The sequence below is a fragment of the Mya arenaria genome, chromosome 3 (assembly GCF_026914265.1).
Source record: "Mya arenaria isolate MELC-2E11 chromosome 3, ASM2691426v1".
Lineage (NCBI taxonomy): Eukaryota > Metazoa > Mollusca > Bivalvia > Myida > Myidae > Mya > Mya arenaria.
The window spans coordinates 11,691,068-11,706,611 of NC_069124.1; the positions used below are offsets into that span (position 1 = coordinate 11,691,068).

The 15,544-nt window shown below is 36.0% G+C and overlaps 1 protein-coding gene across 6 annotated transcripts in view; it reads left to right on the plus strand.

The window, feature by feature from the left end:
• Positions 1–15,544, plus strand: part of LOC128229029 (uncharacterized) — a 75,403-nt gene that overhangs the window by 20,093 nt on the left and 39,766 nt on the right. For 4 of the 6 annotated variants that reach the window (XM_052940666.1, XM_052940669.1, XM_052940670.1 and 1 more), the window contains exons 3-7: positions 566–685; positions 2,018–2,178; positions 3,374–3,476; positions 11,129–11,180; positions 14,252–14,314. In XM_052940666.1, the coding sequence (XP_052796626.1) occupies positions 566–685; positions 2,018–2,178; positions 3,374–3,476; positions 11,129–11,180; positions 14,252–14,314 (499 nt within the window). The remainder of the gene's footprint in view (positions 1–565; positions 686–2,017; positions 2,179–3,373; positions 3,477–11,128; positions 11,181–14,251; positions 14,315–15,544) is intronic. The other 2 variants (XM_052940668.1, XM_052940671.1) reach the window with 1 other exon arrangement.

Below are 15,544 nucleotides of genomic sequence, written 5' to 3' on the forward strand. Positions count from 1 at the left end.
ATAATTTTTTGCCCCTTTATTATGCGACTTAGAAATTCTGGTTAAGGTCTTGCATGTTAGCACACATAGGATAATATCTCAGCAACTATTTGATGTATTGCATTGAGACTTTATACAATGGTATTCAACCACCCAACTTAATTGATTAACCAAGTAAGATTACTGTATTTTGCAAATAATGGCCCTTTATTATTAGACTTAGAGATTCTCGTTAAAATTTTGCATGGAACCACATTTATGTTAATATCTCAGCACACCATGTATTGCATTGAAATCTAATCTAACAGTGATCCATGCATGTTTCGCCTAGAAACGTTTCAATCCTTACATTGAAAAGCGGCAGAATAGTCGAGCGCGCTGTCTCTGTGACAGCTCTTGTTATTTAAAAAAACATTCTCAGGGAATGTTCATCAGGTGACCATGTTGACCAGGTAACAGATCAAAATTCGGAGGGATTTTTACTTCCCTGGGGAATGTGACAAAAAGTCAACAAAAATAGTTTTGATAAACAAAATCAATGATTTACAAACAGTCGAATTGAATTTAAGTATGTTCCAATTTTCAGTCACAAGAACCAGGCGTCATCGTGGCTCCCACCTCGGGAAAACTGGGATCCAGGAACCCTCGCGCTACCATACGGTTGGGAGGCTGCGGTCGACAAAAACAAAAGACAATACTTCATCAAGTAAGTGCACATGGGCTCTTCAGCATACGTAGTTTCCCATTTATTTATACATCTATATTAAGCTTGTTTGTCTTTTAGAGAAAAGTCTGGCTGTCATCATAGCGTTGGTGTCATTGCCAGCGTAGTTATAATGCAAACACATTAACTTCTGCCTGAGCTAAAATTAAACTGATAAAGATATTAACATAAATATTAGTTTAAATAACATAAAATACAACCTACATTTTCAGCCAATGAAATTGCAGAAAGGCAATCATTAAGTTGTAGACATAATCATTAATCAATCCCACGTGAGTATTTTTTTTAAGGGTTCGTCTTAATTCTGCCAGTCGCTACATCAGATTTTGCGTTGACAATGTATCAGTCAATGCTGTTTTATATTAAGTCCGATGACCTGAAGAAATATCTTAATGATTAAGAAAGGCTTATTTGCTTCGCTCACTTGGTCCATTCTTAATCATTAAGAATTTACTTCATGTCATACAAAATGAAAATTCATGCAAAAGTCCAAAACTTTGGCTTTAATTTTTTATGTTGAGTTGATTCCAGTGATTGACTGAACAAAAAAAACATCAAGATTTTAAATCTTATATAATGTCAACTCTTTCCAGATTTATTATTAATAATAGAAAAAGTGAATAACATGCATCCTTTGTTCAGATGGAGGTCTCATGGAAGTATGAAAGCTGATCTTGCTTTAATGAGAAAAGAGTATTAAGTGAAAATAACAATGCAGCATTTACTGTCATTGTGCTCCAGGATCAACATGTTTATTTCTCCTATCCTACAAAAACAACATTATCTAATGTGTTGTTCTTTCCTGAAAAACTACCATAAGACATAGTCGTCTGACATGGTAGTCATTGTTGTCATGTCTTTATCCCCTCAATGAAGGAATGGGGTTTACTTGCTCCAGGGTAAAAATGAAAACAATGCATGCAAACCAAGGACGAGCCACCAGATGGTCCCAAAATTGGTAAATTCATTATTTCCACACAACAGTAGACAAACCCTGTAAATTTCCCATTGGAAAATACCTAAAATTTTGAAAGTTGCATTTGTTGTAAGCAATGTGATACATCATTTATTGTGATGCAATGGGTTGTACAGAATATTATGAATTTATGTAAGTTTTTGACAATTTTCTTTTTTTATAGCAGTTCTTTCATCTGGTGTCCGGTCCCTTTAAATGTAAAGCAAACTTTGTTTACATGTTGATATACTCAATGAGAGCTGCTAAACTATTGCTGATGTACTCAACAACTATGGAGAAAATAGTAACCTGTACATGAAAAGTTCTCCCTTTAATATACTTAATCTGTTGTTTTACAGCCATATAGAGAACTTCACTACACGAGATGACCCGAGGGATGACCCGGATTATGAGGAGCCCCCCAAACCGCGCGAAGTTGAGCTTAATCGTGACCCACAGAAGGGGTTTGGGTTTGTCGCAGGAAGTGAGAAACCTGTTGTGGTCAGATTTGTCACTGAAGGTAGGCATGAAAGTTGAAGAAGAAAATTGATCATCATTGTTGCGGTGCAGATATTTAAATATATAATTATATAACATGTTGGTCACCTGCAGCGCAATCAATAACTTTATAAGTTTTTGTCCAATCGTCACCAAGTTTGATCAGAAGATGTTTGGATAAGTTTGATAACCAGCCATATCACTTTAGTTACTAGAGAAGTTATGACCTTTTAAATATAGGAATTACCAGTCACCACCAAATTTAGTCAGAATGTGTATGGGCATAATATCTCGGACAAGAAACATTACCAAATACTCAAAAGTTATCGCCATTTAAGTTATTGCCCTTTAATTATAGAAATTACCTTAAATTGGTCTTGTTCAATCAATAACCTTAGAAGCCTTTGTCCAATCATCACCAAAATTTGTCAGAATGTGTATAGGCATAACATCTTGGACAATATCTTTAATCAGCTATATCGCTTAAGTTACTCGAGAGTTATTGCTGTTTAACTATAGAAATTACCTTAACCCGAGTTTTTTTTATTTTTATCAATAACTTTAGAAGCCTTTGTCTAATCATCGCCAAATATGGTCAGAATGTGTTCCGGCAGAATATCTCCGTCATGTTGATCACTGGCTATGTTACCGCTGTCACTCCAGAGTTATGACCCTTGAATTGGTAAAAACTGTATTAACAGTGCCTCTCTGATAGCTTAATATACAATCACCAAACGTTGTGTCCTAAAAAGAGAACAGGCATATTTTGAGATAGTTGGTGCTTGTGTTAATTTTTCTTGATGACTTTATTTATTGACAGGTTTGCTATGATGAACAAAGTAATTATTTTGTTAAACAGTAGAAGATTACAAAAACATTAAGATTATCAATAATAATGCTCGCTATTAAGACATTGCTGTAGACAAACCTGTCTCACTACAAAGATTCAATGCCAGTGACGAACAATAAAATTTTAACTAATATGATAATTCATGTATACATGTTTATTTAAACAGAAAGTGTAATAATGATGATATTACAAAAATACTGATATAAACTTTAATTTCTAAATGATAATTTTGTTGCGAAAGGTATCTCAATATACCTATTAAATAACGTGGTATATCGTGATATGTTTTTGCCAATAACACCTGTCCCTAGATTTCAAAATTCTTCCCAAAAGAAGGACATAATGAAAGCTTATATGGATATTTCAGGAGGTCCGAGTGTGGGGAGACTGTTGCCAGGCGACCAGATCATCAAGATCAATGGGCAGGATGTGAAGAAAGCACCACGAGAGTTTGTCATCGATCTCGTCAGGTAAATAAGCGAGTTTGTCATTTATCTTGTCAGATGATTTGCAAAATTTCCTGGCATATCTCAGACTAAGAACACCGTATTATTGTAAAAATTCATGTGCAGGTTCTTGCCTTCAGTGTAAACATGGAGCTAGTGAATATCTTAAGAAAACCCCACGATACAGTTGCATCAGTAAGATTAGTGTGCATTGTAAGTTATAGACACTTAAGGATACTTGGTCCCAGATTGATAATAGATTGGTCCAAAATTATTGTAACATATAAGCAATTTCATGAGACAATAGAATAACTTAGTTTGCATTCATGAGTAAAAAAAATTGATGTTATTTATTCATAAATAAAAATGGCATGCTTGTAAAGTGCATTACTATAATGGGGCATTTTCTCCATACATACAGACATACAGACACACACACACACATGTAAACATGGACGCACCCACACACGCACGCACATAATGTGAAGTGTTCAACTTTATATAAACCATATATGTTCAATAATGCCCAACAAGCTCATTTAAAAGTACAACAGACTAGAGTTGACATCCACTCCATCTTGCAGTGACCAAAAAGGCACCAGCCCCATATCCTATACTGGGAAACTGTGAAAAGAAAAGGCTGTCCTGAATTATGTCTTCCTAACCTCAAGCCAAGGCTTATAATTGACTTATCAGTCAAATGTTATTTTCATTTACCCACAATACTTGTCAATTATATATTATTTATTTTCTTTCTATTTATTTAAGTGAACTATGGCAATGCAAGAGGGAATTACGCAATTTCCTTTAGCAACCAGCCATTGTCTGAGGGACAGTAGTTATGTCTCCCCCTCTCTGGGGGAGACATATTGTTTTTGCCCTGTCCGTCAGTCCGGTAGTTTGTCAGTCCGTCAGTCCGTCCGTACGTCACACTTCGTTTCCGATCGATAACTGGAAAACCGCATGACCTAGGATCACCAAACTTGGTAGGGAGGTTGGTCGTGAGGTGTAGAGGATCCCTATTGTTTTTGGGATCACTAGGTCAAAGGTCAAGGTCGCGGCGACCCCCAATATAAAAAACATTTCTGCTCAAAATCTTGAGAACGGTTTGACCTAGGTTCACCAAACTTGGTAGGGAGGTTGGTCATGAGGTGTAGAAGATCCCTATTGTTTTTGGGGTCACTAGGTCAAAGGTCAAGGTCGCGGCAACCCCCAATGTAAAAAACATTTCCGCTCAATATCTTGAGGATGGTTTGACCTAGGTTCACCAAACTTGGTAGGGAGGTTGATCATGAGGTTTAGAAAACTCCTATATTTTGGGGGGTCACAAGGTCAAAGGTCAACGTCGCTGTGACCTCTAATGTAAAAAAATATTTCCGTGCAATATCAGGAGAATGCTTTGATCTAGGTTCACCAAACTTTGAAGTGAGGTTGGTCATGATGTCTAGATGATCCCAATTGTTTTGGGGGTAACAAGGTCAATAGTCAAGGTCGTGGTGACCTTCCATGTAAAAATCATTTGCGTGTAATATCTTTATGTCTCCCCCATTCATGGGGAGACATATTGTTTTTGCCCTGTCCGTCAGTCAGTCCATCAGTCTGTCAGTCAGTCAGTCAGTCAGTACGTCACACTTCGTTTCCGCCCAATAACTATAGAACTCTTAGACCCAGGAACTTCATACTTGGTATGCTAGTTGGTCATGACTAGTAGATGACCCCTATTGAATTTGGGGTCACTAGGTCAAAGATCAGGGTCAACGTGACCTTGAGGTGAAGAAACGGTTTCCACTCAATAACTAAAGATCCTTTGGGTCCAGGAACTTCATACTTGGTATGCTAGTTGTTCATGACTATTAGATGACTCCTATTGATTTTGAGATCAAAAGGTCAAAGGTCAAGGTTACCTTCAGGTAAAAAATGTTATGTTGGCAGTGACCTTAAGCTTAAAAATGGTTTCTGCTCAATAACTAAAGAAAGCTTGTACCCAGGAACTTCATAGTTGTTCATGACTAGTAGATGACTCCTATTGATTTTGAGATCAGTAGGTCAATGGTCAAGGTCACCGTGACCTTGAGGTGAAGAAACTGTTTCCGCTCAATAACTAGAGAACGCTTGCAACCAGGAATTTCATACTTGGTATGCTAGTTGGTCATGACTAGAAGATGACCCATATTGATTTTGAGATCACTAGGTCAAAGGTCAAGGTTGCCATGACCTTGAAGTGAAGAAAAAGTTTCCGCTCAATAACTAAAGATCCTTTGGTTTCAGGAACTTCATACTTGGTAAGCTAGTTGTTCATGACTAGAAGATGACCCCTATTGATTTTCAGATCAAAAGGTCAAAGGTCAAGGTTACCTTCAGGTAAAAAATGATACGTTGGCGGTGACCTTAAGCTTAAAAATGGTTTCTGCTCAATAACTTAAGAACGCTTGTACCCAGGAACTTCATTCTTGGTACGCTAGTCGGTCATGACTAGTAGATGACCCCTATTGATTTTGAGATCAGTAGGTCAAAGGTCAAGGTTGCCATGACCTTGAGTTGAAGAAATGGTTACCGCTCAGTAACTAAAGAACACTTGCACCCAAGAACTTCATACTTGGTATGCAAGTTGGTTATGTAGATGATCCCTATTGATGTTGTGATCAGTAGGTAAAAGGTCATGGTCACGATGACTGTGAGCTGAAAAATGGTTTCCGATCAATAATTGAATAACGCTTGCGCCCAGGAACTTCATACAATGCAAACTTCGTTTACATTTTCCATGATTAATCAACAACACTTTCTTCTCTTCACTATTTAATATAATCGAATAAACCAAACTTCACTGTTGGTTTGTCTCCAGTCCAAAGTTACAAATTTCATGTCCATCATTTATTTTTTCTCAGCTACGACCACACAATAGGGGAGACAAGCGCTTTTTCAAAAAAGCAATCTCTAGTTCTAGTTTCTTTTTGTCTGGTTATATTAGCATCCCCTTGTGGCCCAGTGTCTTATTTTTCGAATATGATGTTGAAAAGTCGTATTGGTTATTATTTCATGCTTGAAGAAAGTATAAGCAACTTTTGAAAACTCAAGACTGAAAATAAAAAACTCAAGATTTGGATATTAAATTTTGAAAAAATCGCTATGGAATAACCAGTGAAGCCATTTCCAAAATTATTGATGACCTTGATTTTGTTTGAAAATCTTTGACTAAAGCTTCAGAACCATACAAATGATATCTGCCATATAAGCATACAGGTTCATTTCCATGCTTCAAACAGCATAATGAAATATCTTTTGATTGATCAAAACATATCTGGGGAAATGAATTTTCATGTTGTCAGGCTGTCTCTTCATAACAGTTTTGTGAGCTGTCAGGCACCTTAATTCCATATTAACATCTTATCTCCAAGTAGTGAATTGTTTATGGAGCCAGCTATGGCTCCCCAATATTCAATATTTTATTAATTTTATCGCTATGTTTGGAGTGACACTATCTTGACCTTGTGCAATCTTTTTCGGGATAGAATAGGACGTTGAATAAACAAAAAAATAATTTGATCTTGGTCTCAATTATCTTTGCATTGCATACCGTAAATGACTGGGTATAAGACGATAGGGGGTATTAGACGCAGGGAAAAAAATCTGTGAAAAATCCGAGAAAAAAACTTTTAATCTATGTTTTTGGTTAAAAGACGCATAGAAAAAATGTCAAAATCTTCCGGCATTTTCAGCCACCATGTTTGTTGACAGTGACAAAACATTTTTTTTTCGTGAAAATGGCGATGGTTATCTTTAAAACCATACAACCATACTGTCGAGAATGAAAAGTTATGTTATGCAAAAAATATTTTGACAGTGCCCATCTTTACTTTTTTATATGTAAGTTTGATTATTGTTTAATTCAATTTATTATTCAAAATAATATTGAATACCGTAATTCACAAGAGTTCTGACACCATAAATTATTATTTTTTTCGCTCTCCGAATACATAGAAAATTATCATTTTCACACTTTATTTCCATGTTTGTTTAACCTGCCTTTTTTCTTCATGTTTGCTTTTTACCACTTATTAATTTATCCGTAGTAATCAATGGTCATAAACTTATTTATTACGCCTATAAGTGTAAATCCTTCATGAAGTTAATTAAAACACCATTTTATACATGCACTGAACTGAATCATCACATTCTATCGGCTTCAGATCAAAGAGTCACACTGTGTGACGTCACATAACTTACAGTTATACCCACGAGGATCTCGTGGAGAGCAATTGGACATTGCTATGCAGGATTAATGTATAACTGTACGATTATTGCTTCATAGAGTCTATAAGTGTGGTACAAGTTTGAAAGCTTATTGGCAGATCGTTTTACAAACATGCCATGTCGATGTTTTCTTAATCCCTTGATTGCCCTTGTTGTTTGTTAAATCCTCAAATTAATATATCACACTTCCTTTTCAACAGGCAATACATCGTTTAGGATGGGTAGTAACTAATTAAATTGTCACAGTGGTGTATACGGTTAGGTAATCTAGCCAGGCATTGTAAAGATAAAAATCAATAATCTTCGTCTGTGAAATTGACCTCAGAAAAAAAGTTCAAAAAATTGTTACTGGGTATTCTACGCAGGCATTTTTTTGCATCAAAATCTGAGGGAAAAAAGTGCGTCTAATACCCAGTCATTTACGGTATTCAGAATGTTCCCCTTGATCATATCTCGACCACTTTTAAAAGTGGGTCACATGGGGTCAAAAACTAGGTCACTAGGTCAAATCTTAGAAAAATCTTTGGAACATACTAGAGGCATTATACATAGTCAAATATTCATGAAACTTTATCAGAATGTTTTACTTGATGAACTCTTGGTTGTAAATAAAACTGGGTCACATATGATCGAAAATTAGGTCACTAGGTCAAATCTTAGAAATGTTTTGTCTGGAATTGAAATGATTGGGCCTAAAAAAAAAATACATTTGGTTCGGGTTACCCAACCCTTTTTTTTTTTTGCTTCTTAATATTTAGTTTAAACCTTAATGCTTATACAGAAGATAATTTTAACACCATTCTCCAATGATGAAAATGATATAAAGCCTAATAAAAAAAGATAAAATAAAAAGCCTACCTACCCTACCTATTTTTGAAAAGGATGTAACCCTAACCAACAGGCCTTGGTTGGATTATGTTCAAACTTGGTCATGATGTACCCCTTGATGAAATATGGACCGCTTGTAAAAGTGGGGCATATGGGGTCAAAAATTAGGTCACTAGGTCAAATTTAGAAAAAAAATTGAAACACATTAGAGACAATATGTATGGTCTTATATTCATGAAACTTGATCAGAATGTTTTCCTTGATGAACTCTTGGACATGTTTGAATCTGGGTCACATGTGATAAGAAATTAGGTCACTAGGTCAAATCTTTCAAAAATCTTGTCAGAAACTATTTTATGGTGGTGATTGGTCTGATTAAGTTCAAACATGGTCAGAATGTTCTCTTCGGTTGAATTTCGACTGCGTTTTAAAAGTGGGTCATATGGGTAAAAAACTAGGTCACTAGATCATATCTTACAGAAATCTTGGGAACACTCTAGAGGCAATACATCTGCTCTAATTTCCATGAAACTTAATCAGAATGCCTCGATGAAATCTTGGAATAGTTTGAAACTAGTTGGTAATGTGGGGTCAAAAATGAGGTCACTGAGTCAAATCTTCAAAAAACCTTATGGATACTCTAAAGGCTATATTTTTATGCATATATCTGGACCAATCTTCATCAAACTTGCTCAGAATGTTTGCCTTGATGAAATCTTAGATTAGTTTGGAACTGGGTAGCATCGAGTCATAAACTAGGTTTCTTGGTCAATTCTAAATGTTACATTATATACAATATATTTTTTTATTTCAAACAGTTGCAATCAAACTCAAACTCATATATATATATTTCGTCAAGAATTGATTTCCATTCCTTGACTAAGCCCAATCAGGCGGGGGATATCAATTCAACGAATTTGCTTGTTAAAGCCATATTCTGCCTTTCAGTAAATATAATTAGACTTTTTGATGAACAACCTCAAATTTGTGCACAGTGAATTTGGAACTTAAAGATGTGGGAGCTATGTTCTAAATTTGACTGATGTTTTATCGAAAGTCAAATGAAAAATTAATATACAAGTTCAACATAGCTTTTTGTCCAATGTCAAGCTTTTTTTATTGATGTCTGTTTTCAGCTCGGCTGCACTTTTAACTGTACTTAATGATATAATGTTTTATGTATTAATTATTTTGCCCATTATGTGTCATTTACCATAATGAAATATTATTTTTCATAACAGTGATGAAGGCCTCTATGTTCTGTTTATCGCATGTGAAATTAAAAGCACAACCAGAAGTTTTCTGAGAAAAATAAGGATATGCAATAAACAAGTGTGTATGCTGCAGACAAAGCGATTTTTCATTCAAATCTTGTGGCACAACAAATTCCCATTAATAGATATTTGATGGAAATGCTCACAAAACCCTCTTCTGTTAATAGAAAGATTTCCATGTTAATAAGTGACCTTCTTACACTGAAGAAGATCCAATTGCTCACACATTTTCTTGGAGATCTTGCCTGTTAAAGGACAAATTGGAAATCAAATCTGTCTTTTCTTATCTCTAGGGAAAAACAAATTGCTCCAGAAATAATGTAAAGTGATTTCTTAATTATTTCTTACTTCTTATGATAATTTTGCTCATGAAGTAGTATTTCCTTGATGTTTTGCTACTGAAGAAATTTTGTGAACAAACCAGTCCCAATCACAACATTGTAAAGCGCTGCATTGGCTAACAAAACTTGATGAAGTCCTCAAAAATGAATTTGTTTTAATATAACTTTATGGTATAGAAGTAGTGTGTATAATCTCTGATATTTGAAAGTGCTGTTATTCACAATATCTTAATATTCCACATCAGTTGTTGTTAAATGGACAGGCATTCAGAAACAAAAACACTCACCATAAAACAAACAAAAACAACATTAGTAAAATAACAACAACAGCATAGAGAAGTCAATTATTCACTTTATTTTTTAAAATCTCTACTGTTACAGCTTAGCACGATTTCTTTAACAATGTGTTTTTGCAACTTACATTCAGGCTGTCACACTGTCACTATCGTGTCACCCTGGGCCACCTACTGCTTTTTTTAGTCAGTTCACTGGTAATTTACAGAAACATAATTTTGTTAGTGAAAAGGTTACATTTATTTTACCAAAAAGGAAGCCATTACATTCTAGGGCTTATATATTTTAAAAATGCATTGGCAAACTTAGCTGCGATTATATTTCCCCCATAGGGAAGAAATCTTTTTGAAAAAAAATTTGGAACAAGAAGTTGGGTTAGAGCCAGTCTCTTAAATCATTTTATAAACAATTCCAACATATTGTTTGATCTTTTGCCAGGATAAAGTAGGTTTTGTTCTTAACAAGTTTGTGAATTTCAGGTCACATGACTGGTTTGCAACTCAATGAATTTGCTAAAGATCTACAAATCAGGCAACGTCAATATCCCATGCAGCTTTCTCAACTGTTTTGCCCAAACTCTGTCCTTTCAGAATCAACCATTATCAAATGTATGTCCCCACTGCCCCATTGATAAGTGCATAATTTGTACAGTATATGTTTCATAACTGTGTCCATTATATATTTTCAGGTCGTGTAAGCAGACAATCAGCCTGACAGTGTGCCAGCCGTACAGTGACAATGTAGGTCCTCAGTACTCTGTATTCTGTACTCACTATATATAGTTACGGGTGCTGGTCTATTACCTCCAATCAAGTACTCTGTACTCATAGGGGCAAAGGCATTCACAATCATTATGTAGTTCGACTTTTACGTTATAATGTCCTTGTGAGGCTGGGGCCCACTTCAATAATATAAGTAATAAACCTTACAGCTGTTCAAGAGTGCTAGGGTTCAACCTTTAAGTTATGAGCAGAATCTATGTGATAAATTTCCTTATATATTTTTATTGAAATGCATCTTACGCCCGACACGGAGTTACGATCGTTAGCCTTACAAATGTTATTGAAATGGGCACCTGTGTATTGGAAGAGATATAAGAGAGGTTGTGGAACGCAACATGTACATATTCTTGTGATCTTGACAATTTGATTGCTACGTCATCCAAGATGTGTACTTTGTACAAGTTAAAAGGTGTAGTTGGTCTCAAATGTAAAAAAAACAACCCCAAGCTGTATGTCGTAGACTCAAGCAAGGAAATGACATTGACAAAATCACCCGAAAAGTTTGCCATGCATATGTCTGTCAGCCTCCCTGTTCATGTGAAAAGATTTTGCAAACAACGTGAAGGGCCAGCTTGAAACTGGACAGACAGGTCCAAGTAGTGTTTATAGCAACCTCTCTATGACATTATGAAGAAATTTCTCGGAAATGTATATGTCTATAATAATGTTCTGCTTAATATCAAAGACACGTTTGGTCATAAACTTAAATGTCATTCACATTATGGAAGAATTTGTCATGACTATAAAGCCATATCAGCGTCTATGTGTTCTTGAAAATAGACCTTTCTACCTACGACTACCATTTGTATGGCTGTTAAGCTGTTAAACCTCTGTTAATGGTGGTTAGTTAAGAGTACAACTTTTCATTAGTTACTTTCTTGGGCACCGGGCTAGGGGATGTTCCTAGCAGACACTAATGAATGAAAATAGAAGATGAGGCTATAAATACTTAAAAGATCTAGCCAAAGTTAGTAGGCTTGTCTTGGAAATTAATGAAGTGCTTGGCACTCTGTGTAGTAATACCTTCACGCTATAATAAGTTAATTATTGGTCTGATGCAATCTGTTGTTAAAAATAAAATGTCAAATAGATCAGCAATATGATTGCAGTACTTTTCTGCAAAGAAGTGTATTTACAAGGGTACACATTTACCAACGACTATTTGCAGCAAAGCCTATCACTCTAGCTAAAGTATTTGAGTTATGGCCCTTAATGGTCAACTGAGGAAAAGGATGATCTTTGTCATCTGCTAATGTGGCAGTGTTCTCTTTGTAAAAAATTGTAGCAAAGGGTTGTAATTAAAGCAATTCACTGGTTCGAAACAACTTTACTTTTCATTATATTCAAATTCCATTTTTGGGGGAGGGGGGCATATTATTTTGATAACGGTTAAAAGGGTTTCATTTAGAGGAATTTTAAGTAAACATAACATTATGGGAAAAGTATTACAAACAGACGTGAAATATTTGAAAATCGATCACTTCAGCCCCAGTTGAAATAGAGAACTAAATACTAACTGCAATAGGAAATTCATAAAAAATTATATAATTTATTATCAATTATTTATTTCACGTTTTGGTTATTCAGCAAGAAATATCCTTTTAAATGATATAAAATTGATTTTTGTACATGAGGCACCTTCAGTAATATAACTACTCAACAATTTCATCATCCTACATTTTGTCATTACAGTTGATTTTGGTAAGATTTGTGTACCTCCCCACCGGTTACATTGGTTGGTTTATGTTTTGGTCGATTGTTGTAACCAAAGTAATTCAGAACCAAACAATAATGAATGTTCGATGTCCCTAATACCTGTAGACTACTTTGTGTTTGTTCGTATACCATTTGTCATAATCTGTATAACAACAATCCTTTTGTTCTCATTTATGTCTCATTCATTTTCTCAGTAGATAAATATGGGAATAATTATGTCAATTCTAGACTACCGTATTTGTACAAGGGGTGTTAAAAAAATATGGGTAAAAATGTGGATTTACTTGATGTAACATGTCATTCAATTATAAACAGATGTACGACTATTATTTGTATGGCATCTATTATACGCTATACTCCGATCTACATATCTTAAAAGTTTTAATGAGTTTCGTTTATGTTTGAATAAAGAGAGCACTTTTCCACTTGTTTTTTAACACCCCTCTTCAAACTTAAATAACAGGATGTTTTTACCAGATTCTATGACCTTTTTGTGTGTCTGTTTGGTTGCATTGTTCTTCTGCTATGTATGTTATGGTTAGACCTATTGTTAACAGAAAGGTTAATGTTATGAAAAAAGTTTGTGATACCCTTGATTGCATCCTTGGCACCCAGTGAATCATAACCTATATGATACCCTGCTGCTTGATTGGTCGCACGAGACACACTTCATGCATGCGGAAATGGCCAAGAAGTTACGAATGTAATCTCGGGTCGAAATAATCCAATGATATCATGGCTTATGAATCGTTTAAGGCAGGATATTGTCAAATATGCTGATAGCTCTTCACAAAGGAGATTCTTTTCTTTTTGTTTTCGGCTATTTCATTGGTCTGGAAATGCTTATGAATATTCAAGATTTACGAAGTTTCCGTAGCCAATTTGCCCAGGGTATCATATAGGTTATGATACGCTTGGGTGCCGAGGATGCTTGATTGTATCTATCTTGTATTCTTGTTATAGGGGCATCTCATCATTCAGATGAAATTGTAATTGCTCAAAATGTTTATAGCCAGACACGGGGAAAACAATCTGGCCATGACACGCGTGGCTGATATCACCAGGCATGTCAAAGTCTGGTTTGTTGGAAATCACCCACTGTCTAAAGTCTTCGATATGCCTACTGTCGCCAATGCACAGCAAAACATTGATAGTTGCATTAGGCCTAGTAAACTGAACAATTCAGGAAATAAACCCAATTATTGGTAGCTTATAGACAATTGTATTCTGACTGATTGGATGCACCTGTAACATTTAAACCCTGTGTTCTGAGTGCCATATGTTTTGATGTTTGTATTTTGTAATGCTTGAAGAGCGGTTGGTTGTGTATGTTACGAGACATAATGGCAGACCTGCCTGATGTTACCATGGAGGAGGTAGGGCAGTGTATTCTGGGAAATGTATTAAACTGCACCATATTGTGCCAATAACATCTATCTAAAACATTCTGTGACCTTTATATTGGGTATGGTTAATTGTTGATTAAAAACTTGCTAAAACTGTATCAATGAGCTATAAAGCTTTAAGTCCAGGGGTGAGCATCATCACAAAGTGATATGTCTCTTAGGCTTTATTTTTTTAGCCATTATATATAAAAAACAAGTACAGCTATGCTTTAATGCAATCTTAGGCTCAAGGAGAAAAGCATCTTGTGACCCTAACACAGGCACTGCCTTTGACCCACAGTTAATTACATTGGCCCCTTGGACTTTCTTTTCAGTCATTGGCACCCCCGGGAGTTTCAACAATGTTCTGCTTATTCCACTTTCAGAATTCAAAAAAAATACTTGTTTCTTGTAGTCTTTGTAAATGATTAAATTCTCATTGAATGTTGGCACCATCACAGATCTTTCTAAGTGGTTGCAATTATAGACTGGTATTGGCATTTATGTTGCAGTTAAAATATTTCTATTAATGCAACAACGTATTTGCACTTTCAGCTAGCATGGGAACAGTCCATACTTAATATTTTAGTTTTGCATGTGCAAGGAAATTGGTTTTAATGTAATTCATCTCCAAATGCCAAGGGGTGTGTATGGGGAATGAATCTTTTGTAAGCTGGGAGCCCTCATTGCCAAGGGGTGGGTGTAGGGAATAAATCATTTATGAGGTGGGAGCCCTCCTTGCCAAGTCGTGGCTGTGGGGTATGAATCTTTTGTAAGCTGGGAGCCCTCATTGACACGGGGTGGGTGTGGGGTATGAATCTTTTGGAAGCTGGAAGCTGGGAGCCCTCGTTGGGAAGGAGTAGGTGTGAGGTATGAATCTTTTGTAAGCTGGGAGCCTTCGTTGCCAAGGGGTGGGTGTTGGGTATGAATCTTTTGTAAGCTTGGAGCCCTCCTTGCCAAGGCATGGGTGTGGAGTATGAATCTTTTGTAAGCTGGGAGCCCTCATTGAGAAGGAGTGGGGGTGAGGTATGAATCTTTTGGAAGCTGGGAGCCCTCACTGCCAAGGAGTGGGTGTGAGGTAAGAAACTTTTGTTAGCTGGGAGCCCTCGTTGGGAAGGAGTGGGTGTGAGGTATGAATCTTTTGTAATCTGGGAGCCCTCGTTGCCAAGGTGTGGGTGTGGGGTATGAATCTTTTGGAAGCTGGGAGCCCTCACTGCCAAG